The sequence below is a fragment of the Melospiza melodia genome, chromosome 11, assembly GCF_035770615.1.
Source record: "Melospiza melodia melodia isolate bMelMel2 chromosome 11, bMelMel2.pri, whole genome shotgun sequence".
In the NCBI taxonomy this organism is placed as follows: domain Eukaryota; kingdom Metazoa; phylum Chordata; class Aves; order Passeriformes; family Passerellidae; genus Melospiza; species Melospiza melodia.
This window is the reverse complement of record NC_086204.1, coordinates 8154884-8180589: the sequence shown is the minus strand read 5'-3', so window position 1 is coordinate 8180589 and position 25706 is coordinate 8154884. Positions and strand designations below refer to the sequence as shown.

Sequence of the window (25706 nt, the reverse complement as noted above, 5' to 3'; positions counted from 1 at the left end):
ATGGGGCTGTAACTGGAAAAATTCTTCCACTCCAGAGGAGGAGATCCAAGGCCTGGTGCTGGGGTGGAGGGGGTGAAGACTTCCAGTGTCCTTCACACAGGCCATGTGGGCTCATAAAGCAAGAGACCTGCAGAGGAAGCAAAAGGCAATGTGAGGCAGGAATGACCCAGGCTGTGTGTGGGCCCACGGGGCAACCTCCATACTCACCAGGTATTGTGGGCATCTGCTCCCACATGGACACCAGCAGGAACTTAGCTTCCAGGTGGGAACTGCAGAATCACAACCTGCAGAGGGACAGGGCCAGGAATCCCTTGAGCTGGACTTCCATTAACCTCCAGAAATATTCAGGGTCAGGCTGGAGGGGGCTTGGAGCAACCTGGTGTAATGAAAGGTGTCCCTGCCCATGGCAAAGGGTTGGACTGTGGGACCTTCAGAGGTGCCTTCCACAACCCAAACCCTTCCAAGACTCTCCCACACAATGAAGAACACACAGAGCTGCTCATCTTGCACCAGGTTCTATGTATTATCAGACCGGCTGACAGGTAATAACATGTCTTCTGCAGCAGAAAGCACAACATTGATCAGTAATTATTCAAAACAAACAAAAATTAAAACCAAAACCCTAGCCACACATACTCAATGCACAGATCTGCCAGCAGGTGAGCCCCCAGATAGCAATTCCAGGAGGGAATCCTCCTGCTACCCAGAAGCTTGGGGTCTGTGCCAGTACAGTCCATGATCACCTGGCCTCTGAGAAAGGTTTTTTTAAAAAAAATAAACACCATATCCTGCTGGCATGTGAGCCAACAGCAAAAACATCAGAACTCATCCAAAACACAGAAAAGTTCACTCCTCACATGAAAAAATATCCAGGCAAGTCGCCCTTCCGTCCTGTGACACACAATTCTATCGGGCTGTTGAGAGAGTTACATTGCTGTAGGTTCTTTTGGTTTTAGAAGGAGAGTTTGTAACCTAACTTCTTACATTTTAAGTTCCCAAAACTTCTACACTTGCTCTTATGGCCTGAATAAACAGGCCTGCCAATAGGTCGTGGGGTTTTGTTTTCCTGAAGGACTAAGTTGAGGCAGGGGTGAAGCAGGATGTGACATGGACCAGTTCTGCCTGCATTCCCTTCAGGCAATGCAGAGATAAATAAATCCAGCTACCTCCACTCGCATGGCTTCCATGACTTCAGACATTCCAAGACATCTGTTCTGGATCCAGAGGCCTGTTTAGATGGGATGCAGCAAGATTAAAAATGAGCTGATGGGAAGCCAGCACTGGTTTTGGTACAGGAGTGTGATGGGGAGAGGACACGACAGAGGAGCACTGCTCTCCTGCACTGAACACTTTGGGGAAACATCTTGATTCTGATAGAGATCCCTTTGGAAAACAAACCCAAATCCCCCAGATGCTCAGCAAACAGGGTGGTAAAAGCCTACAGACCTACAAGGAGTAACAGTGAGGGAGCAGCCCAGGTACAGCCATTCCGAAAGGCACTGACATTTGTACACCTCTATATATTAATCTTTATAAATACAGTGTTCTACACGAGGAACTGTGGAACCATGTCATTCCAGGCTGGTTTTCTTCTAACAAAAGCTTGCCAGGGCTTTTGCTTGGATCTGGAACGCTTGTTCTGCTTCCTCCTTGGTGCCCCACCCTGTCCTCGGCGGCCTGGGCAGGTGTCCGGCCCTTGGGAGTGGTGGGAAGGAGACCACATGAAGAGCTGCTCTACAACTTTCAAGGGTGAAAAGCTAAAGTGTGAGGCAGGTTCAGCTGTCAGTAGAATCCCGGGGAGGTGGGCAGTCATAGCTCGTCCCTGGCTGACGGCGTGTCCAGGGAGGGCTGGGAGGGCAGCGCGTCCTTGTTCTGGGCGTCGCTGTGGATCTTGCCCTGCTGCCGGGACTTCCAGGAGTGTGTTCTGTCCCAGTCCGTGGACACGGTCTCGTTGTCCCAGATGGTGGAGGTCTCTGTGTCGCTGAGGTAACCCGGCTGCCCCGTGTAGTGCGTGGGGTAAACAAGCAGGGGTTCTGCTGAGAAGGCCTTCAAGTCTCTGGGCTCGTAGTACTCCATGTACTTTGTGCTACGGGGGAGAGAAACGCCGTCAGCAACAGAGGAACCTCACTGGTGCCAAGCTTGTCCCTGGGAGACATGGCCAGTGCAGGGAGCAGACTGGTCTGGGAGTGGGGAGAGGTGCTGGGGTACAGCCAGAACCGTGTCCTTACAACCACACACACCTGTACAACCAAAGCCTGCTCCCAGAGACAGACAAGTGCCTCAGACAAGCAGCCCACAAGCCCTGCCCCAGGCATTCCACTCTGTCACCTCCTCTGACCTGTGCCAGGAGGACAAAACCAAGCACCACAAGGAGTCCCCCACCAACCAGGCTACCAACAAGACCTGGTTTAAGATCAGTCAGCAAAATCCAGCCCATCTCCCCCTGAGCCACAGAGGAACTTACACAGGGTGCTTGTTGTACATGATGGGCAGGAATTCATCCACGGGCAGCATCTTGCTGAAGGGCTCAGCCCCAATGAGCTTCTGAGCCCCATGGAAGGAGATGGCGTAGCCCAGGGTCCAGTAGGAGTAATCAGCCTCCACCAGGTTCCGGACATTGGGAACGGCTCTCTCGGGCTCCTGCACCTGCATCCTTTTCCGGCCAATGTAGCTGCAGGGGTCAGAAAAGGAGATGGGACCAAAGCGAATCCATAGTGTCAGAGACACATTTTATGAAAAATCCTTTCCTTAGGATTCTTTCTCCTGAGAAGCTGAGAGGCCTCAGGAACAAAATGTAAACAATGGTTATCTGCTGCTGTGGAATGCAACAGGTGCATCTGAGATTGGTCTCATGTGGTTGTTTCTAATTAATGGCCAAACACAGTCAGCTGGCTCGGACTCTCTGAGACACAAGCCTTTGTTATCATTCTTTCTTTTTCTTTTCTTAGCTAGCCTTCTGATGAAATCCTTTCTTCTATTCTTTTAGTATAGTTTTAATATAATATATATCATAAAATAATAAATCAAGCCTTCTGAAACATGGAGTCAGATCCTCATCTTTCCCTCATCCTAAGACCCCTGCGAACACCATCACACAACAGCAATTAGGACATGACTGTTTGTGCCAGCCAGGCCAGGGCAAAGGGCCAGTCCCAGAATAATCCCTGACCCAGCTCACAGATTTCCATCCTGCACCACTATCCAAGCCTTAATCCAGTGGGTGGGACAGCTGTGAGAGGCTTCCTAAGGGAGCTAAGATGACACAGTCTGAGGCTCAGGACTGAGCTGTACGGGTTCCTCTGTCAGCATCACCAACACAGCTGAGTCAAACAACATTGTCCACACCACGGGCAGGGATGGTGCCCTGGCAACAGCTGCTCCAGAGGGTGGATCTGCCGTGGTGGGAAGGGCTACCAAGAACTCTGTGCCCTGCAGCATCAACCTGCACCTCTGCCATGCCCCAGCAGTGCTGCCAACCTCCCCAGGTGCCCAGGACCTCCCAGAGGAGCAGGAACTTACATCAGCTCCCAGTCTAACTGAGCTTGCTCGATGTCGTCCATCAGCTTCATGAGCTTCCTCTTGAACTGGTGCTCGAAGCGCACATCGTCCTCAATGACCAGGGTCTTCTCCAGGCCCCTGCTCACCACCTGAAACACGAGGGCTCCAGCGTGAGCTCAGTGGCCCCCATGGGTGCCCTGCTGTCACTGGGGCCACCCTGACCTGCCAATGCCTCCCAGACCACGCAGGCAGGAAGCTGGAGAACCGCTCTGTGACATATACGTTATATGCCAAGCCACTGGAACTTGCTCCTGCTCAGATGGAGAATAAGGGGAAAAAAACAGGAGTGTTTCCTTAACCCCACTTGCTTTTTAAAACGTTCTTGCCTTTCTTCTAAGCAAGCCTGCCCCAAGCAGGATATTGGATGGACTGCAAAAACAGTCATGAAAGTGTTCTGATAAAAATTACTTGGAGCTGAGGGCAAATGAAACACAGAATCCCTGAATGGTTTGGGTTGGAAGGGACCTTAAAGATTATTTCCTTCCACCCCTGCCATGGGCAAGGACACCTTCCACTGTCCCAGGTAGCCCCAAGCACCATCAAACCTGGCCTTGGACACATCCAGGGATCCAGGGGCAGCCACAGCTTCTCTGGGCACCCTGTGCCAGGGCCTCAGTACCCTCAGAGGGAAGAACTTCTTCCCAACATTCCATCTAACCTGCCCTCTGGCAGTGGGAAGCCATTCCCCCTTGTACTGTCCCTCCATCCCTTGTTCCAAGTCCCTCTCCAGCTTTCTTGGAGCCCCTGTAGGTATTGTAAAAGGAAAGGGGAGGTGTGAAAGGTGAACACTGCATTCAAGAAAAGCCCTGCAATCCAAGGAAATCACTCCTATCCTACACTTCCAGACACCTCGGCTGGATCCAGTGCTCTGCACCAGGACTGGCTGTGCACCAGGACACAGCACCTTCCTGCAGGACCCTCAAGGCCCCCCAAAGCCCTCACCTCCTTCCAGATGTAGTAGTGGCTCAGGAAGCAGCCGATCTCTCCTCTGGTCAGGGGCCTGGAGGAGTAGGGGTCCCGGTACCCCGGCAGCATTTCAATGCTGAGAGCTTTCAGCTGACTCGTGTTCAGTGCTCTGGGAAACACAAAGTATTTATCACCATTGCAAAACAGTAAGTCACTTCAAGCCAGACACAGGCACAGCATGGGGAATGCTGCTGATGGTCAGGGAAAAGGCACACCTTGAGAAATTCCTACACTTGTTTTGCTCAAAAACAGAAAGGAAAATTAACTTCTTGATTTACATCTCTTAGTCAAGCTGATAAACTGTATCCTTAACTCTGCCAAAGACTTTTCATGGGTTCATCAATTATCTTTAACTCTGCCAAAAACTTCCTGTGGGACAATCCTCTTGCCAGGTGCTTGGCTTTGATTAACTTTCTGAGGCTTTGATAGGATCCCAAGTCTCCAAGACCACTAGATGGTATGTGGGCTCCTTTTTCCTTCAGGCCTTTTTGCAACTCACAGACTCAAAATTTCTGCCTTGGTTACTCATTATTAAAAGGTCTTAATATACCTTAGAATCACAGAATTATTATTAATATTGGAAAAGCCCTCTAATATCCACAAATCCAGAGACTGACTAATGGCAAAGGAGGAAAGAAAAAGAGCAGAATTGTCCCAGCAGATGGTCGGGGAGATCCGAGTGGTGCTCAGCTCCCCCTGCAGCCAAACCCTGCCCTGCTGGGAGTAGGTCAGGGCACCCAAGGAGATGCTGTGAAGCAGTAAAGCACATCCCACTCTGAAAACATCCTCAAGCCCAACCAAAACTCACTTTCCATCCACAGCCTCCACTACCTTCACTGCAATCTCCTGCTCGTAGAGCGTCCGCAGCATCCGATCCCGCCGGTCCTTGCGGCGCTTCAGGTTGATCATGAAAATCTGGGGGGAACACAAAGACACCAGGACATCACACTCCCAGCTGGGAGGGAGGGAGAAGGGAAGTCCTGATCCAGCCCTCTCCAGCAGCCCCTCTGGAAAAGCAGGTCTTGTGAAAATACCACGTGTGTGTTCACTCCAGGTTGTCTAGAATTTGTCAAAAAGCTGAGCTTGGTTTTGAGTTGAAAGTGTAGAGGTTTCTTCTCTAATAACTACTTTTTATGGATGTTCACAGAGGAAACTTGCTCTTTCAGGATGAAGAAAATGAGGAGAGAGCAGTTAGAGCCAAGTCTGTAATTTCCAAAGACACAGGATGTTTAGGTTTGTATAAAACAGAATAACATGACCATCGGCAGCATCAATCCTAGGGGAACACTGCCACTGCCTGGATTTAGGATTATCAGCAGGGCCACCATCCAAGTACAAGGCCATGGTAAAGAAAGGATTTTTGTGATTACTTCTGGCACTGAAAATCCACTGTGATCCCTGCCAGAGCAGAGAGCCAAGGCTGGGAACAGAGATGTCTGGGCAGGGCTCTATCCAAAGCCTTGAGGAGACTGGTGGAGGGCTGAGGACTGAAGCCCTCACTGCAGGTAACCCTCAGGGACTCAGGGATGTTTTTTAGTCCCAGGCAGGCTGGTACAAGCACAGCCTTGTAGCCCACAGAGCAAATCCTCATTTCAGTAAGGAGCAGAACGAATTTCAGCTCAGTACAAATTAAAGAACAATAAACTGGATAAATACAGCACAGCCACAAAGGACAACATGGAAAAAAAACTGTTCCAGCTGTGCCTTAAACACAGACACACAGCTGGGTTGGGTTCAGCCTCAGGAGCCCCACAGACAGATGGAGCAGGGCACAGCAAGAAGACAAAGGCTCCCCTGATCCCCACAACTCCCTCAGTCCCAGAGCCACCCTGCAGCTGCACACACAGGGGCTGCTGGCTCTGGGAATAACACAGACACCAGGCAAGCAGAGCCTGGCACGTCCCTCTCCAGCTCTCTCCCACGGTTTGCATCCCTGGGGGTGTCCAAGGTGGGCCAGAACTCAGCTGTGAGCCTGCATCCCCCACCTGCTCTCAGCTCTCCAGGGTCTCTCTCAGGTGAGAGAAATCCTTCCCTCCTGCCACTGGAGAGCTTCACCAAAGGCCCAATTACTGTCACAGATGGAAGGGAGGCCAAGCTGCTCTGCAGAATCAGATGTACAGCAAACAGCACAAGAACAGAGGAGTTAACTTGTTTTTCAGCCTCACTTCTGCCTTCTCTTCCTGGCTGGATTACACCCATGTCATGGCATGGTTTATATTGGAAGGGACATATTAAGGATCAGGTGATGAGTGAGAAAACAAGACAATAAAGAGCAGAGCAGGCTCCTTACTTCATCAAAGCCCATCTTGTCAGGGTGCTTCGGGGGCACAGAGATGTACTGAGAGGGCTCCACGGGAGGGCGATCGACTGAAAGAGAGGAGAGACCCCAGAGTCACCCCCGAGCGCTCCCTGCAGTGGACATGACCTGTCTGAAGGTGTCTCCCTCCCTCCCGGGATGCCGGGATGAGGAGCCACTGCAGCATGGGAACAGCAGGAAGCACCACATGGCACAGCCAGAGCCAGCAGCCATGAGCCAGACAGACGGCAGGAATAAAACACGGACATGCAGCACCCTTTTCCACATGAAGGATGCATTTGATCTAGGGAAGTTGAGGGATTTTGTGGATGGAGTTGACCTGACCATGAAGCAATTACATCTCTAGGTAGAGAAGTTGTGGAAAATTTTGAAAGCTGTGTATCAAAACAAGATTAGAGCAGACAGGTTGGGATGCAGACTTGCAAGAGAATGAGAGCTGGGCTGCTGGCAGGAGAGCTCTGCAGGCATTAACCTGGGGGGTCTATCATGGCAAGGGCACAGCAACTCACTCATGGCCTCGATCAGGGTGTGCACAAAATTCTCAGCTTCCTCCTGCAGCGACTGCTGCGGCTTCAGGGGCATGGGAAGGAACCCGTAGTGCTCACGGTTGCAGATGAACATCTGGACTCCTGGGGATCACAGAGAAGCAGAAATCAGCCCTGCTACCAGGGCACTGCACTGCCACAAACACACTTGTGCCAGGAGCTCAGTCCCAAATAGTTCTGCCTCATAAGCAAAGAATCAGAATCATTCCAGTTCCACTTTCTGTTTCACCTGGCTGGCAGCAAGTGGCCTCTCCCATAAAACCAATCCCCACTGGCTGCCTAACCAACCCTCCAAGGGCCTGGGCTGACAGGGGCTGTGGCTTCCCACTGAAACAGAGTGGGTTTAGATTGGATATTGGGAAGGAATTGTTCCCTGTGAGGGTGGGCAGGCCCTGGCACAGGGTGCCCAGAGAAGCTGTGGCTGTCCCTGGATCCCTGGCAGTGTCCAAGGCCAGGTTGAATGAGGCTTGGAGCAAGCTGGGATAGTGGAAGGTGTCCCTGAAATGAGATGATCTTTAAGGTCCCTTCTAACTCAACCCATTCTGTTCTTCATCACTGCTTCCTTTTGCTTTGGCTAGGAAATAAAGGTGATACATTTTCACCTGTGCTGGCAAAAGGCTTCAAGGAATACATATAACAACAACCTTTGAAATGCCAAGTCACCACCAAACATAGTCCTTTCCTCTCCAGAACTAATTTTTACTGTGCCCTGAAGATGAAAGGAAAATCCCAATGAGACACCAGTGAGGAGAACAGATGTGACAACATTAACACCCTTGTACTCAAAAGCTTTTGCAACTGCTTGTTGAAGGTGGGAAACAGAGAGAAGGTGCAAAGCCTGTCCTTGGAGTGGATGCATTTGCAGGGCACAGCCTCACCCAGTGGGAACATTCCAGCATCAGCAGAACACTTTTCCCTCTGAGAGGACACGGATTTGCTCACTGGCTGTAACTCTGCCTTTCACATCAGGCAACATGCTCAAAGGCCACATCCAGAGAAGCCAAGGGAAGGATTTCTGTTGTTTTTCATTGAGTTCTGGTAAGGTCCTTTATTAATTAACCCAAATCAAAGCTGCTAGAACCCAAGCAACCGGCCAAAAACTGCCTTTGTCTTTCTTTTTTAAATTCTTTTTAATGAAACAAGCTTAACCAGCCCCCTCCCTCGAGGAAATAAATGAAAAGCAGACACTACCTGGTGAGCTGATGCTTTCATCTGTCAGTGCCCCTAATCCATGGTATTTTTAGCAGAGTGGAACTGTTGGCACTAATGAATCTGGTGTTTCTCTCATTTTAAGTTCTACAAGTAAATTGCTGGCTATGCTCCTTGCCAAAACACATTCAGCTGTCAGCTGCAATTTAGGTAAATGGCACAATAAAAAACTACTACCTGCAGACATGAATGGATTTGGCACTGATCTAATCAACTAATCTTATCTGGTTCACTGATCTCCACTCTTATCTTCCGCTGCCTTGAACGTAATCTGCACAGATTCACACCAGTGTTCCTGCTCTGTCTGGGATTAAATGCACTTGAAAATGGTAAAGCTCCCATAAAGGAGGGAGGGGAACTCACTCTCCAGCTCTGTTTTTATAACAAAATTAAATGATTGCTACAAGGGATAGAAAAACTACAGGTGCTTGCATTATTCTTCTTAATGGGCTTTAACGGCAGTGTCCAGGATTTACAGTCACAGCCTAAAACCACAGCTACAGTTAAGAAACCAAAATTGCCCCCATTTCCCTGTGACCAGACCTTCCTGCTGGCTGGATCAAGGCCTTCAGAGACCCAGCCTAAAAGGCAGCTCAGGAGATCATGGAATCATGGAATGGTTTGGGTTGGAAGGGACCATAAAGCCCATCCAGTGCCACCCCCTGCCATGGGCAGAGACAGCTTCCATTGCCCCATCCAAGCCTGGCCTTGGACACTTCCAGGCATCCAGGGGCAGCCACAGCTTCTCTGGGCACCCTGTGCCAGGGCCTGCCCACCCTCACAGAGAACAATTCCTTCCCAATATCCCATCTGACCCTGCCCTCTGGCAGTGGGAAGCCATTCCCCTTGTCCAAGTCCCTCTCCAGCTCTCCTGGAGGCTCCTTTAGTCTCTGGAATGGTCTCTAAGGTCTCACCTGAGCCTCCTTTTCTCCAGGCTGACCTGGCTGAAAGCTCTCCTGTGAGTGCAAGGGGCTCTGCAGAGTGCAGTGCTGGCAGTAACCCCTCCACTCAGCTCTGCTCACATGCAGCACTCCCACACAGGCCACGTCCTCTCCCTGAGGTGGGATGCTCTTTGGAGCACCACAGAACAGCTGCTTCCAGCAGCACATTGCCTGTTGGGAATTGATGATTTTTTAAGCACAGCTTTTGGCCTGGACAAAAGCCAGTATAATTTCTGACTTGAGGGAAAGTAAGTGAAATTACTCCAAAAAGAAATTTCCCTCAAAGCACACACATTTTTCACATTTCTGAACTTGGATGTCATCCCTTTATCCTGGGTGACAAGACTGAGCTCAGGACACAAGTGAACAATCTGAGCAGATGAACAGGCCAGACAGCTGGAGCAAAGCCTTCCATGTCATGGGTCAGTCCTGGAAAAAGCTGGTGTTGCAGGACAGAAGGAAAAAATGATGGGTTTGAATCCCTGAAATATTTCTGAAGCAGCTGGAGCTAATGCACTGCAGTTACCACAGGGGCTGGAGGCTGCACTTCTGGGAGAGCTGTCAGAGGGAAGGAGTGGAGGGGTAGATTTTAAGCAGCCTGCTTTGCTCTCCAAACTTAAACCTCAGCTCTCCTCTGGAGCCAAGAGGTGACACTTGGGGACACGGTTCAGTGATGGATTTGTGTGCTGGGGAAACACTGAACTGAATGGCCTTGGGAGTCTCACTGTGCTTCTGCACTCATGGCCTGACTCTGAAAGTCAGGACCCTGAAGCTGCTCTGCAATTCCCTTCTCACCTCTGCCTCCCAAGGGCTCCAATCTCAGCTCTTGCTGCCTCTCCTCCACCATTCATCTTATCTGACACTCCTCATCCTCCCACAGCTGGTTCTGAGAACGCCCTGCTCACCCTGCCAAGACAACAACATCATTTCTGGTGCTGCCAACCAGACCCAGCACTACAAGGGAAGCTACAGGCAGCTGGTGGCTGCTGTGCTGCTCTGGGATCAGTGGGAAGGGAGGCTCAGCCTGCAGAACAACAACAACAGCAGCCACCCTTCTTCCCTTGGCTTTCTCCCTGCCTGCCTGCTCCCAAGAGCCTTCCTGCTCTCCTTACCTTTCCATCTTCTGCAGAGGACAGGGAGCACCAACTGCACATCACTCAGAGGATTCATGAATAACTTCTCCTTGATAATTCACCCCACCAAACCACTCACTTCTGAACAGAAGGCACTCATGGTGCTGCTGAGGTTTCACCAATCCCTTTTTCCTTTTAATGCCCCAAACTTTTCCCTTTTCAATGCAGCAGGCAAGGAAAAACACAGATGGCCACTGCAGTCCTGGGAGCCCCCTTCAGCTGTGACACTGCTACACACAGGTCTGGCAGCCTGGACAGCTGGAAACAGAACATCCCCAAGAGCCACTCTCCAGAAATAAATGGGACTAAACATCCTCATCACAAGCATGAACAGCAGCAGCACAAGGCACTTCAGAGACAGTGATGTCCCAGCAACACCTGGAGCTCTCTTAAAACATCAACAGCCAGAGATTTCCTCTCCCTGGAAGTACCCAAGGCCAGGTTAGATGAGGCTTGGAGCAACCTGGTCTAGTGGAAAAGGTGTCTGTGCCCACAGTGTGGAATGAGATGAGCTGTAAAGTCCCTCCTAACCTGAACTGTTCTAGGATCCTATGGTTTAAGAAGAGTCCCTTGTCCTCACCCCTTTCCTCATGGATCCTTTGGAAGTGGTAACTTCAGACAGATACCTCACCCCCAGACCACCTTCCACTCTCCCAGCACCCCCCTGTGTTCACCTGCTGTGACACCAACCAAGGGTGGAACCCCACATTTTGTCTCTGACATATTGCCTCATCCCAGGAAACAAGCAGCAATCCAAAACTGCCTTTCCAGTCACCTGCTGCTGGATACCCCTGCCCAGATCCCAGAGAGGAAAGGGAGTAGGGTCTGAACTCCCCATGGAAGCCCACCCAGTACTCTGGGGCTGTGCCCCTGCAGTGGAGGCCTGTGTGTCTCTAGGAGGGAGCCCTCCCCAGCAGGAGCCCTGGACACACCTGCCTGGCGGCTGGAGAAGGCAAAGACCATGATGTCATCGAAGCTCCAGGTGTAGTCGTGGTGTGGGGGGTAGAAGGCCAGCTTGGCAGAGGCCTCCTTCCTCAGGTCAATGAGGAACGTGGAATGCACCATGGGGACAGCAAAGCAGCCCATCCTCTTCCACTCCCGGATCAGGGGGTACTCCAGGGTCCTCTTGTAGTAGCCCTGAAACCACAAAGAGGGGCTGTTGGCACAAGAGATTCCTGCTTCAAAGCTCTTCCTTACCAAGAGCTCACACCCTGAGCTCTCCAGCAGAGGTTCACCAGGGCTCAACTCTCAGTTTTTTCAGTGTCTCCCATTTGGAAATGGCTCAGTCAAGTATTTAGAAACAGTCTTCTTCCCAAAAGTTAAAAACTGACCTTCTCCCTATTTTACAGAAGCTCTTGGAGAGCTCAACCTTTCCACTGTAAAATTCCCCTGCAATGGAGCTCCAAACCTCAGACGATTTTCTCCTGGTTCTTCAAAACCCTTTTTGCACTTAGACTCTCCAGCCTGATCCTGGAAGCAGCTGAGCATCCATGACATCCTCCACACTCAACAGGCACAAAGTCCATTCAGTATCCCAGAGAGTAGGATCTGCAAATTAATTCTATCCATAAATTCTATCCTATCCATGACTTTTAAAAGAATAATTTGTTGTCACTGCATTGAAGACAACATCTCAGTCTCCATCAGCTGTGTAAGAATCCCTGCTTCCTCCACCCTGGGACAAGCAGGTTTGATACTCACTCCTGACTCTGCCTGGGGAGGCACTTCAGTCACTCCTGGGTAATTCCCTGTACCAGGAGCTCTGCCACACTTCAGCACTCTGGGTGCAACACCCACAGTGTGTGTGGCTCATGTGGACATAAATACACTGAATTCCTCCAGGAAGAAAACCCCAGAGCATGAAACTGACATCTGGATGGTTGAATCGAGAGCAGATTCTGGGCTTTACAGAAACAATGAGTCACTAAAAGAAGTTAAAGCTCCATTTATGCTCTATTTTCCATGAGCATTCAGGCACTGGCTGAGCAAAAGCCAGAAGAACTGCTCTGCCTGGGCTGTGTGGGGCCAGGGTGTGGTGCAATGTGCCTGGTTATGGATCTGCCATCTCCCTCTGCCTTTCAGGGCCACTGTGACCATGCTGTGAGGATGGCATATCCCAAACACAGCCATCCTGAGTGCCACAGGAAGCAGCAGGCAGGAGGAGATGTGACTGGCATTCCCACCAAAGGAAGGGTTAACACACCCACCCTTTAACCTGAGAATGCCCACAAGAGAAGATGCTGGACACTCATCTTTCCTCCTCCTTGTCACCCTGGGTTTTTGGGGCTGTCCTTGCTCATAAACCATGTGGGCAAGGAGGGCTCCAACTCCCCTTCACTGCTGCCTCTCCCCAGATTTGCTCCATGACAGATAAATGCCAGCCTGTCTGGGGCTGGGCTTGGCTCAGTGGCCCTGTGCTGGGGAAGGATGTTTCAGGATGTGCTCCAGCTGTGATTCCCTCCCCAAGCCCCCTGGGAGAGCAAGGCTGAGCACACACAGCCCTGGGACCACATGTAGAAACAGGAGAAAAGGAAAAATAAAGGGAGAACTTTCCTCTTCACTCCAGCAGGATTTTTTTTTTTTTTAACCAAATTTTGCAAGATGCTTTTGCTGGTTTTCCTCTCCCCTTTTCTCAGTCAGTGTTGGTAATGGTGGAAACTTCCTGCTGGAGAGATAGGGTTGGTGCACATGGGCAGAGATCCACTCCAGCCTGGAAGCAGGGCTGATGTACCCCTGGAAAACCTTGGCTGACTCTGGACTTAGCCTTAAAAACTTAAAAGCACAACCAATACATTTGCTATGAAGTTTATATCTCCATTTTCAAACAAAGCAAACAAACCCAAGTGAAACAAACAAACACACCTCATCACACCCCCTTTCTTGTCTCTCTATTTACTTCCCAAGAATTTGGAATGTTCAGGATCTTTTCCTGCTATTTTTATCCAATTACTTGGTCTGAACTGTGGAACTCCTTGCCAGAAGATGGTGTGGGTGCCAAAAAAGAGATTCAGACAGGGATTTCTGTAGAATAAAAAAGAATCACTGAGAGCTCTAAAGACAAATATATTCCTGAAAAACCCAGAAGGGGATTGCCAGAGGAAAGAAAAGTATTTTGGAGAAGTAACACTCACTTTTTTTCCCTATTCTTATACTATTCCCTAGACATCTGCAGATGAACCTGTGCTCTGAACCAGTGCAGTTATGTGGATCAGAAGTAACATGAAAAGGGAACACTGAGAAGGTAACATGGAACTCTAATTTTTAGGCTCAGCACCAGTACCTGTTACATGCACACTTCAGCACACACACTCCCTACAAGGCAAAGGATGTTGCCCCACTTCAAAAATCTTGTTCAGAGATGAGAAAGATAACTTAGACACAATGGAGGTCTGAGGAAAGAAAAGCAAATTCCTCTTGGATTAGCACCACTATAGAAAAAAAATGGCCTAAAATTATGTCCCAAGGGTTTTAAGGCCATTACAGAAACATGGAACCACCTTAAAAAAATTCTGTTTATCAGTGGGGTTTGTGTGGGATCCCACCACGTGTTAACACCAGCTCAGAGCTACAGCAGCAGATGGGAAAGCCCAGAGAACAGGGAGGATGGCTGCTGCTCCAGAGACAGGGCAGGAGCCCCTGGAGGACCCCAGTCACACAGCCCCAGCCCTGTTCTCAGGGTCACCTGCCTGGGGAGTGATGCCACACCAGAAGTTGGAGTAGAGCGAGCGGGACTCGAGCATCGGCGCCACCAGGGTCTTGTTCTCTGCTATCAGCAGGTTCAGGGTCTCTGGGTTGGTCAGTAAATTATCTGCATCAATAAACTACAGAAGGAAGAGGGAAAAAAACTGTTAACACATGAAACAATATGAATCCCTTGATGCTTTCTTGGGAGTGAGGCAGCCAGAGGTACATGAGCAGCCCTGATGTGGGCACAGTGCCTGTCCCCTGTGCTGCCACTGCTGGGCACCTCTGGCCCCTCACAATGAGAAAAGACCTTGAGGGGCTGGAGCAGGTCCAGAAGAAGGGAATGGAGCACCAGGAGGGGCTGAGGGAGCTGGAAAGGGGCTCAGCCTGTAGAAAAGGAGGCTCAGGGGGACCTTGTGGCTCTGCACAACTCCTGACGGGGGGGACAGCCAGGGTGGTCAGGCTGTGTTCTCAGGGAAAGTTTAGATTGGATATTAGGAAAAATTCCTTCTAAAAGAATGGCCAGGCATTGAAATAGGCTGTCCAGGCCAGGGGTTGAGTCACCATCCCAGGAAGTGTTGAAAAATGTGTGCACCTGGGAATGTGGCTTAATGGTGAATATGGCAGGTCAACAGCTGGACTCACAGATCTCAGGCCTTCTCCAGCCTTAACAATTTTATGATTCCATGAGGTCAGCAAAAAAACCCACCCTAAAAGCAGTGAGCTGGTGGGTTTGACTCCCTAGGGCACAGGGCTGTCACAGGGAAGATGGGGGCAGCTGCTCCTGGGCACAGCAATGAGACGGGCAGAGACCTTCCCTGAGTCCATCCAACCTCATGCCAGCATAGGGAGCTGCCAGGGAAAATAACATCACTGGAAGTTCAGGGTGAGCTCATTCTGTGAAAAGCATCAAGAACAACTCCTCAACTGCCCTCACACCTCACCTGCTTGGAGGCTTTGGGAACACCCCCCTCACAGTGACCAAAGGCAGCATCTTCCCACAACTGCCCTGCACAACTATTTCCCTTACCTTTCACCAGGTGGGGATCAATCTGGGGGACCCTCCCACCACCAGGACTGTGCTCAATCCTGGTGCCTGTGGAGAAAGCTCCAAGCTTAGCCAGGACTCACCTCCCTCACCACAAAGTCTCTGGCTCACCAGAGCAAGAAATGACCCACGACATCTCAACCTGTCTTTAGCTGGAGAGAAAACTTTCTGACAGCCCCCAGTACTGAAGAGAGTGCCTGGAAAGCTTTAGTAATGAATGAGAGCTCGTGCTCACCAGGATATAGTCTGACCACTTGTCCCGGGCCGCGCGCAGGGCAGCCTGGCGCAGCTTCATCACGTGGGTGAACCGAGAGCTGGGCCAGTGCTTCGGCCCCAGTTCCTCTGGGTAGGACCTGGAAAAGAAATAAAAAGTCACTGTAAGCCATGTCTGGGCCTTATTACACTGAAAAAAATGTGAAAGAAGGAAAGAAAGGAAAGGAAGAAAGAGAGAAAGAGAGAGAGAGAAAGAAAGAAAGAGAAAGAAAGAGAAAGAAAGAGAGAGAGAGAGAGAGAGAGAAAGAAAGAAAGAAAGAAAGAAAGAAAGAAAGAAAGAAAGAAAGAAAGAAAGAAAGAAAGAAAGAAAGAAAGAAAGAAAGAAAGAAAGAAAGAAAGAAAGAAAGAAAGAAAGAAAGAAAGAAAGAAAGAAAGAAAGAAAGTTAGTTCCATTGCTTCATTATGAAAGAAAAACAGCATAGAGACACCTCAGGCAACCCAGGAGAGGTTTTGAGGGAGAATAATTCCAAGTTCTGTGCTGGCATGAGCACAGAAGGCACCAGAGAACAAGCAGTGCCAGTTTTCTGACGACAACACCCGGGGCAGGAGCTGCTGGGGCAGCAGAGGGGACCCTCCAAACCCACCTGCAGCCCCCTGACCCCCCTGACCTGGGGTACAAACTCACCTGCCCTTGGCCTAGCAGCACCAGCAGGGCTGGGATGTGAAGATAAAGGCAGCCTGGCTTCCTCCAGGGCTCTGGGCATTTTTGGGAACTGCTAACACATCCCAGGAGCAGCCCCTAAATCTCCCAACACCCAGCCCCACCACGGCAGCAAAGTCACATGCATGGCTCTGCCTTCAGCAATGGCTTTTTAACAAAGATGGAAGGGAACCCAGGGGCAGATCCCAAGGAGGAATAAAAATCCAAGACTTTGAAACAGTGCCAGAGTTAAGTCAGGGAAGGAGCTAAGAATTTCAAAAGGTTTTTGCAGAACTTAAGCAAAGTTTGGCAGGATGAAGGAAACTCAATTCAAAGGAAATGATTAAAAATGTCAATAAAACCAGCACTCCCTGGGGGTTTGTACCACAAGCTCCCCATCGCTGCAGTGACAAACTCAAATATAAAAGCAGGCCTAAAGGAAGGGGAAACTGATGTAATTTTCCTTGATGGAAGAAACTGCAAACAGAACAAACCCAGGAACAGCTGATCTTCAAAATAAATAAAAATTAAAGTAATAAAAATCCAACACATCATATTTCAAAGCAATGGTCCTGCAAATCATGTAAAGGCACAGTATGTGGAATTAAATCTAGTTCTGTGGCTCAGCACTTACTGAATATTTGATGTGTCAGAGCTTTCATAGATATTATGAATGGGGCTATAATTTCTCTGCTTCCTTGCAAATAAAGAATGGTAATTTTAATTCCCTGTAGCTCTTGATGTAATTTGTTTACCATGCAAAGAGAGCAGTGACAGATGCTGAATAACTCAATGGAAAATGTTTCTTCCACAAAATTCTGCATGAGGTGCTACACTAAAGTCAGAGACCTTTCTAGAGACCTTACCTCACCTTTTTCCCTAAGAAAACAATTTTAATGGGACAGACTCAAGAAAGCAAACAATCCACATTTTAACACTTGGACATTTAGTGCCAGCTCCTGGTTTGGAAACAGAAAACCTTGGGAATTTGGGCTGTGCAGCCAAGAGCCCTCCCAGGTACTCACGGGGGCTCCTCCATGGGTCTCCACTCCACGTCGTGGTACAGGTGCTGCACATTCTTCAGCCACTCCCTGAGGATTGCTGTGGTGTTGTCAATGTTGTGGTCAGTGGCTGCCCTGGCAAAGCAAGAGCAAAGGAAGCAGTTGGCACAGGGTTTGTGACTAAACCCTGCTCTACCATGGAGCCCTCTGCCCAGTCCAGCCACCAAAAAAGACAAGACTGAGGTTTAACAGGTTTAAGACTGAGGTTTAACCCCAGCTGGTGACTGAGCACCACCACTGTGGAAAGGGGAAGGGCACAAAGCCTGTGGGCTGACAAAAGAGCCATGTAATAACTGAAACAAATGACTAAAATGTGCTCTCAGTGGAGGGGAGGGACACAGTGCTCGCTGAAGAATGGTTTTTTCCCTCAGGGTTGAACTGAACAGAGCAGGAGGCACAGATTCCCATCCCTGACAGCAATCCCATGGAAATGCTCCCACACACTGCTCTCTGCCTTCAAGTCACAGGATGAGTGAGCCAAGTCCCATCCCAGCTGCTCCTCCCCAGTACCAGGATTTGCACACCCACCATGGGGCTGTGTCAGATCCCACCAAACTCCTCTCACTGACAGGGCTGCTCATTTTTCCTAGCTGGAATGGGCAGGAAAGAACAGTCCTGTGGCAGTGCACAGCTCAGCAAGCTCCACTGGGAATTTATAATCTCTGCATATTCCTCTGGGAGCATAAATAGTCCCACAAGGTTTGGTGCAGACAGTAAAGCCAGCGTAAAACACATCACTGAGGGAGGCTGCTGGAAGCTCCCATCAACTGCTATCCATTTCTTGGTTCATCCTCCAGCTCCAGAGACCCAAAGGCACTTCCCAGAACATTCTCCACCTTACTTAAAGCCAGAGCTCCCTGTAGCCAGTGGAGAGAAAGGAGCCACATCCCAAACCCTACAGCTACTCCAAAGCTATTTCAGGAAAATACCTCCACTCCAAGCCACCATATGACCCTAGAGATGAAAACCAGGACATGAACCCTTTTCAGTTTGTGCAACAGGAACATAGCATTCCCATGGGGTCTAGCCTGCTTTAAAGTAAAAAAGAACCAAGAACTTGGATTTTCAGTTTATTTATAGTCAAAAATCACAATCACTTAAGGCCAGGAGGTTTATTTGTTGAATATTTATTCATGTCTGCTGAAACAATAAATAGTGAAAGTTCAGCAAGTGTTAGAGGCTGGTTCCTGTGTCATGAACTGCTCTCCTGTGACAGAGCAAGGCTGGGCTTAGTCAGGGCTCCAGGGTTTGCTTTAGTCCAGGACCCAGGCTCAGGCTGCACTGTAGATCTGGTTTGCAGTGATGTTCAGACTGGACTAGAAAAGTCTCAGTGCTGACTTGGTGTAAGTCCAGCTTGCTCCATGTGTTTCATGGATGAAGCTCATCCCCTGGAGCCCATCTTCACACACCTCCTTGGGCTCCCACAGCCACCACTCTGCTTTCCTCCCACGTTCCAGCTGCTCAGTCAGCCAACAGCTCCAGAATTCCTAAAATACCAGAGACCTGGGGAATGGCTTCATGTTCATGGTTGTCACTGGAGCTGCAGTGGCACCAAGAAGGTGGCACTGGGGCCACAACACAACTGGACATCACACAAACGAGGCCAAGAGGAGGGTGGCCACCCTGGGAATGCTGCAGCTCATCCCACAACATCCTCTTGTCCAGGTCCAGACCAGCCTTAAGGACCATGGAGACCCTTTAAAGTCAGCACACAGCTCTCACAGAGTCAGGTCCATGTGCCTCTTCCCCTCAGCAAGCCTCATACCTTTCTTTCTAACCTCATCCCAGTCCTTCTAACCTCACAGACTCAGTGGGGACATGTGAAGGGATTTGCTCCAGTCTGGGCAGGGAAAGGGGAAGCTCCAGCTGCATACATGTCAAACTAATCTCAGCCTGGAGATCCTTCTCCATTCAACTTTGTGCACACACAAGCCCAAAATGGGGAGCTGTTTGCAGGGCTGTGCAATAGAAACCCAGAGCTCTCAAATGAAACACAAATTTCTGTGACAACATGAAAATGTAGAGTGGTCCATACTCAGAGAAAAGGGTTACCATGATGGAAAGCTGCCTCCTCAGTTGCTCAGAGTTGCTACACAAAGCCCAAATCTCTGACTAGCAGAAGAAACCCTGAAGTTGAATGGCAGTGACTGGCAGAGTCAGAGGAAGACCTCTGCCTCCCTAAGCACAACAAGGGGGATGAAGGATGCTCTTCCCATCACACCTGGAATATTCCATCCTGCTCCTGGAAGGGCAGCAGGCCCTTGACAAGATTCACCCTGGATGACACCATCAGCCAACATCCTCCAGCCAGAAGCAAGATGAGCAAATGGGAGCTGAAGGGATCTCTAGATCTACCTACAAGCAATCTGTTGGAAGAAAATGGCATTTTCCAACCCAAACCATTCCATCATTCTATGACTGTAGTGCCCAGGCTGTCCTGGTGATACATGGAAGGCAAATCCACATCCCAGCAGACCTCTCAAAGGCAGGGATCAGCCAAGGCTCTGGCACAAAGGAGGGACAGCTCTCTCCAGGACTATCCACCCAGCAGCATTTCTAAGCCCAGAAGTCCTCAAAGGCAACAAAGTCTGTTCCACCCTGGATGAAACACACCCTATGACTAGCAGTTTGGCAAACCTTTGTTCTTCCAGCTTTCAGCTCAAAAAACCCAACAAAAAAGACCCAAACCAAACTCTCCAAAACCCCAAACAACCCAAGCCATTACAAAAGCAATTATCATTATTAGTTACAGAATAATTAATTAGAGATCAAACAGCATCAGCACTGACTCCTTTTGTAGTATCTGAACCAGTTCACCTTTCCCCCTCCAGAAAAAAATAGCAGCTCTGGTGTTTCTGGTGTTTGCAACAGCACTGTGTGGAAAAACAGGCACAGACTTTGTTTTTCCCTCTTTTCCCTCTTTTTTTTTTTTTTTTTTTTTTTTGTAATGACAATCCCTGCTCAAGAAAAACAAGCTAATTAAAGTGTGAGCAGGACTTCTCACTGGAAGCAAGAGCTGCCCTGAGAGGCACATCAGGACACTCCACATCATAAACACTTCTTCTATAGCACTCTGTAGCATTTCAAGAAGCCAAGTACACAGCTAAGACTTCAGTTTAGTGGTGAGAACACGTCACACAAGAGATGCTACCACCTCTGCCCACCTGCCTGTGCTGGAAAAGGGTTTTTACTCCATCCTCTTATCCTTACTGGTCCATGATCTGCACTGGACAGGACGAAGAGAGTGGATCACTGTAACCCTGCTCCACTCAGCTCACAGGAGCATGGCTTGTCCACATGGCCCTTAGACTAAGGCACTGCCTGGATTTTGGGTGTATTTCTGAAAGCAAGCTGGTGAGCACAGCACCATTATCTGTGTGGGAGTCTATCAGCAATACTGTTGAGCTGGCACCAGGTTCAAATCCTGTTTTTTGAGTGGATCAGCAACACCATTTTCAAGAGCTGATTAAAAACATCTAGGATTTAATTAAAAAAAAAAAAAAAAAAAGGTCCCCTATAAGATTTACAACCTAAAGCCTGTGCAACACAACCAGGGAAAAATAGAGGAAAAAATTCCAATTCCTCCCACTCTTTTCAGAAAAGAAAGTTTAATAAATAGACCAGAACATACCTTCAGATGGACACCTCTATTCCAGTAACATGGTAGCTTTTTCCACTCAGATTTAAACCCATTTCCAATAAACAGAAGTTACATTTTTGAAAAGTTTGAGTGAGTGAGAATGTTGGTAGAGGGGCTTATGTTGACAGACCTACAACCACTCCAATATTGACTTTGGCTTTAAAAGGAGTTGTACCATGGACACAAGCCCTCATTGTTCCTGCTCAGCAAAGTACCCCTCCCAAAAAAACTCATGGATCATGCACAGTGGAAAATCAAAGCACAATGTTAAGCAACTCCTGTTTTAATTAAGCAATGTGAGCAGCAGCACATGCAGTAAACAGCTCCTTTTACAAACTGCTCATATTTTTAGCTTGATAATGTCTCTGCAAATTATGTTTGCGAGGGGGAGTTAATTTAGGCTTTGATGGTTGTTCTCCTCTTTTCCTCCCCAAAACGGGAATTAAAAATAACAATCCACCTTCTTCACTTCTTCACACTCTGGCCTGTTCTCCCAAGCTATTTAATTCATTTACCTCAGGCACTGGGTCAGAGGAGAAAATTTTCACCTTCACCATCTGTATAGGAAAAATACTAGAGGACAAAATGCATCCTGTGTGCTGCTGGCTCGTCAAGAGTACGGGGATATGCTGAGACACAGCTGAGGCAAACTCCACAGCCAGGGCCCTGCAGTAATTTTCCTACTGAATTCAACATTTACCACCTTCTCCCTTCAGCAAACAGGGTGGGAAGGACAGCTTCAAACAGGGGTCAGTGCTTCACTGTCAAGCAGTGCAGAGCTGAGTCAGGACAGGCTGGAGGCAGCCAGCTTTCAAAAACAAAAGCTGTAAGGAGCTTTTCTCCTTTTCCCTTTCCCTTTCTGTCAGGGTTTGAGGAGGGTATTGGGCTCACCCTTTCTAGCTGTGAGAGCCAAATCTGCACACCCAGGTTCCAGTGGGCCCTTCCCATCACTCTGCTGAGAGCACACAAAGGATGGCAGTGCTGATGCTGGGGTTGCACTGAAAATGGGTCACAGGAGGAGGATACAGGCACTTCCAGGGCCCCTGCTGCTTGCAGAACTAAGTTGCAAATGCAACCAAATTCCAGGAAGCCCTAGGGATATCCATTTGAGAAGAACCATCTCCCTTGGTTCCTCTCTGCTTGCAGCCAGGGGTTCAACTCACCCTCCAGGCCTGCTAGGGGATGGGGTCCAATATTGAGTTCCACTGAAGCAAGAGCCATAGGGCGGCCATGTGCCCTAAACCCACAGGGTCTCCTCCACAGCAAAGCCCAAAGTCAATGGAAAGCCTGTCAGGAGATCATTCCTAGCAACTGTAACGCAGAAACTGGGGACAAAACACCAGTACCTCCCTTGGCCATTTTCCTGAGAGCTGAGCACCAATAAACCATTCAGAGAGCTGAGCACCAAAAACCATACAGCTCACACCAAGTGAAGGAGGAAGCACATTTCTGTGTGCTCTGTTCCACAACTTGTGCTAACAGAGGTGCTCAGATACTCTAGGACAAAGCTCAGCCCTCAGAGCAGGACTCAGCATCTTCCTGAGTATCACCAGCGGGGTATTGGGTACAGACAAAGGTGATACAGAGACTCCACCATCAGAAGGCATGAAAATCACCTTATTATTAGAAATCCACCTTTCTTATAGAAACAATGGTGGACCTAAGACCTGATTGGCCTTTAGAAATCTTCTCTCACCTATTGGTCAAGAAGGGACAACTCCTTCTTGTAAACATCTGTGGCAAACAGAGATTGCCTGCCAGGTGCAGAGATTGGGATAATAATTGTTTAATTCTTTCTCTGAACTTTCTCACAGCTTCCCAGGAAAATCCTGGGAGAGCTATGCCTCTCTCTGTTCAGAGGATATGTGGTCACCACACCTGAACCCCTCCTGAGCCCAGCCAGCAGCAACAGGCACTGCATGGAGGGTTCCCCCAGTGCTCTGGGGAGACTCCAGGGATTTCAGACCCCAGAACACTGGAAAAATCCACACCACTTCATCCAGCCACTATTAATAATTTACTCCAGCAGCCCCATGTTTTTTACCACAACACTAATGACACACAATGCACAGAGCACAGGATGGGAATTTTAACCTCTGAGTTTAGATCCTGCATAAAAACCTTTGGCTTTCAATCTCTTGAGGCAGCCCAAGAGCCCAGCTCCTGGTCTGAGCTCCTGTCACCCAGGCTGCCCTGCTCAGGCTGGGTGTGAGATCAGCCTGGCCAAAAATAACTGAAAAAGCAGAGTCCAGCCACAGAGCCCTAATATGAGTCAAACATAAATTTGGATTTAGTTTTCCCAAAACAAGTGGTAAATAAAGTAACAGACTAGTCATTTCTCCCTGCTCTTTTTGTCTGAAAGCTGCCAGGCTTAGAAAACCAAGTCAAAATATAAACCCCCCCCCCCCCCCCACCGAAGTGGCATTTTCCACTGGGAGCCAGGGACGAATTACCTTGACCAGGAACAGTGCACCAGAAGAGACTGCAAGAGAAGGGATGGATCCTAAAGAGGAAGGAAAAAAATTCAAAACAAGACAGAAGCAAAACACTTCTGAAGCACAGTAAGAGGGATTTAATTCCAGCTGTGAAAATGTCTGTTCTTACCACAGATTAAGTCCCTGGAAGCGTCCAAAGCCAGGCTGGACAGGGCTTGGAGCAGCCTGGTCTAGTGGAAGGTGTGGCAGCGGGTGGGACAAGATAGCTTTAAGGTCCCTTCCAACCCAAACCATTTGTTTACTCTGTTGTATAATTTTAAATGGAGTTACTGTGAACTACTCTGTGCTCTCCTGCCCAGGATCATCTCAAAAAAGCAACAAATCAAGTAGGGCTCCCTGTATCCTTCCAAACACTCCCCCTGCCTGTCACACGACAGGCAGATATGGCTCCTGCTCATCCAGCAGAGACCAGACTCAGATAATAGATGATTTTCAGGTCTGCGAGCCCTGCCTCACATCTGTGAATTTGACACTCAGATCTCCCAGGTACCCATGGGATCAGGGATAACACACCAACAATGTAGCCCAGAGATTCTGGACAGATCCAAACCACCTAAATCACTTATTTTAGCCCAACTATGCTCACACACTTCATAAACAGAGCCTGAACATTCAGCCCAAGTTCAAAGAACTGCTTAAGCATTTAAATAAGTTGCCAAAATTCTAATGTATGTATAAGATTTTTTGGCTTTGTAGGGACTTGGCATTTGTTCCAGGCTTTCCTTAATTAAGGACAGACTTTTGGAAATACCTTATTTTGTTTTTTATTTTAACTTGGTCCCCAGGCCACCTGGGCCCAGATGGGTGGCAGGGATCTGTGTGGGAGCGTGGAACCAGCAACAGGAGCAGTGCTGCTCCCCAGGCTGGGCAGCTGGACAAGAACAGGACCTCAGAGCACAGGAATGCAGCACACAGGGCTCCCCTCGAACTCCTTCCCAGTGCCCTTCAGCAGCTGTGGATAATGGATTGTGCTGGCAGCAGCACTGATTTTAAAACCTTCAGTGATCTTCCAAGTCCAAGTGAATGACTCACAGATGTATGTGTGTACATACTTCTGTGCACACCAGGATCTGGGCTCTTTCCATGCTACCTCAAGAAATCACTCACTTTCCTGTTCCTCACTCCCCACAACAGAATCATGGAATCCCAGAATGATTTGGGTTGGAAGGGACCTTAAAGCCCATCCCATTCCACCTCCTGCCATGGGCAGGGACACCTTCCATGATCCCAAATTGCTCCAAGCCCTGTCCAACCTGGCCTTGGACACTGCCAGGGATCGAGGGGCAGCCACAGCTTCTCTGGGCACCCTGTAACAAGGCCTTATCACCCTCACTGCAAAAAACTTCTTCCTTGTATCTAATCTAAATCAACCCTTCTGGCTCCCTGATGCCAAAGCCAACAGCTTCCCTACCATCCATGCAATGGGAATTATCTTGCAATGCAAAGGAGGTTCTTGCTGCTTCAATCCCAAGTCCTCCCTCTATCTTTAGTTCTCCCCATGCTTTAAAGCTGCTAAGCTTTAAAGAGAAACAAAACCCAGCTGCATCTTGTGAGTATTTCCAAGCAGACTTGGCTTCAAGGGAACAAGGCCCCTAAGGGAAGCCCAGGAAATCCCATACATGCAGGATCAGGGTGGTGACTGGCCTCTGGGATCAATTGTTCAAAGGAGGAATTAATTGCAACAGTTGTGTAATTTCTGAAAGGATAGCTTAATCCCAGCAACTAACTCGGACACAGCTGATGCAGCTGTTTGAGATTAATGTAAGTGTGTAAGCCACTGGGAAAGAACACGGGGATTTAGAAATATTCTTGTCTCTGCTAACAAAAAAATTGATGGGTTTCATATTTAGGTGCTCAGCAACACTGATTATTCCATGGTCACACTGAATATGAGCCTGTAACACATTGCCAAGCGTCCCCAAAACAGAAACACCTGAAAAGCTCTGGCCTCTGCACAAAGCCTGCAGATATAGCAATGCTAAGAGCCCAGAGCCTGCCTCACCCCTGGTGAGAACACTCACACCATGGACCACCAGTCACCCAGCAGGGAGGGAAACACAGACCCAAATCTTTTTGTGGCTTACTTTTTTAATTTATGGACATTTTTTCCCCCCAGAAAAAGTCAGAAGCTTGCCCTACAAGTACCAGTAAGCACCCAGTGCTCACTGTCTCCCTCTAATGCCTCTCTGTCCCACA

The 25706-nt window shown here is 49.0% G+C and overlaps 1 protein-coding gene across 3 annotated transcripts in view; it reads right to left on the bottom strand.

Moving 5' to 3' along the window:
- Positions 1–499: 499 nt before the first annotated feature.
- COLGALT2 (collagen beta(1-O)galactosyltransferase 2) overlaps positions 500–25706 on the bottom strand; it is a 46663-nt gene continuing 21456 nt past the window's right edge. For all 3 annotated transcript variants that reach the window (XM_063165464.1, XM_063165462.1, XM_063165463.1), the window contains exons 2-12: positions 17340–17450; positions 15637–15754; positions 14356–14490; positions 11602–11806; positions 7351–7470; positions 6815–6891; positions 5333–5439; positions 4501–4633; positions 3520–3647; positions 2465–2671; positions 500–2086 (exon numbers count right to left, since the gene is read on the bottom strand). In XM_063165464.1, the coding sequence (XP_063021534.1) occupies positions 1810–2086; positions 2465–2671; positions 3520–3647; positions 4501–4633; positions 5333–5439; positions 6815–6891; positions 7351–7470; positions 11602–11806; positions 14356–14490; positions 15637–15754; positions 17340–17353 (1521 nt within the window). In that variant the 5' untranslated portion in view covers positions 17354–17450 and the 3' untranslated portion in view covers positions 500–1809. The remainder of the gene's footprint in view (positions 2087–2464; positions 2672–3519; positions 3648–4500; positions 4634–5332; positions 5440–6814; positions 6892–7350; positions 7471–11601; positions 11807–14355; positions 14491–15636; positions 15755–17339; positions 17451–25706) is intronic.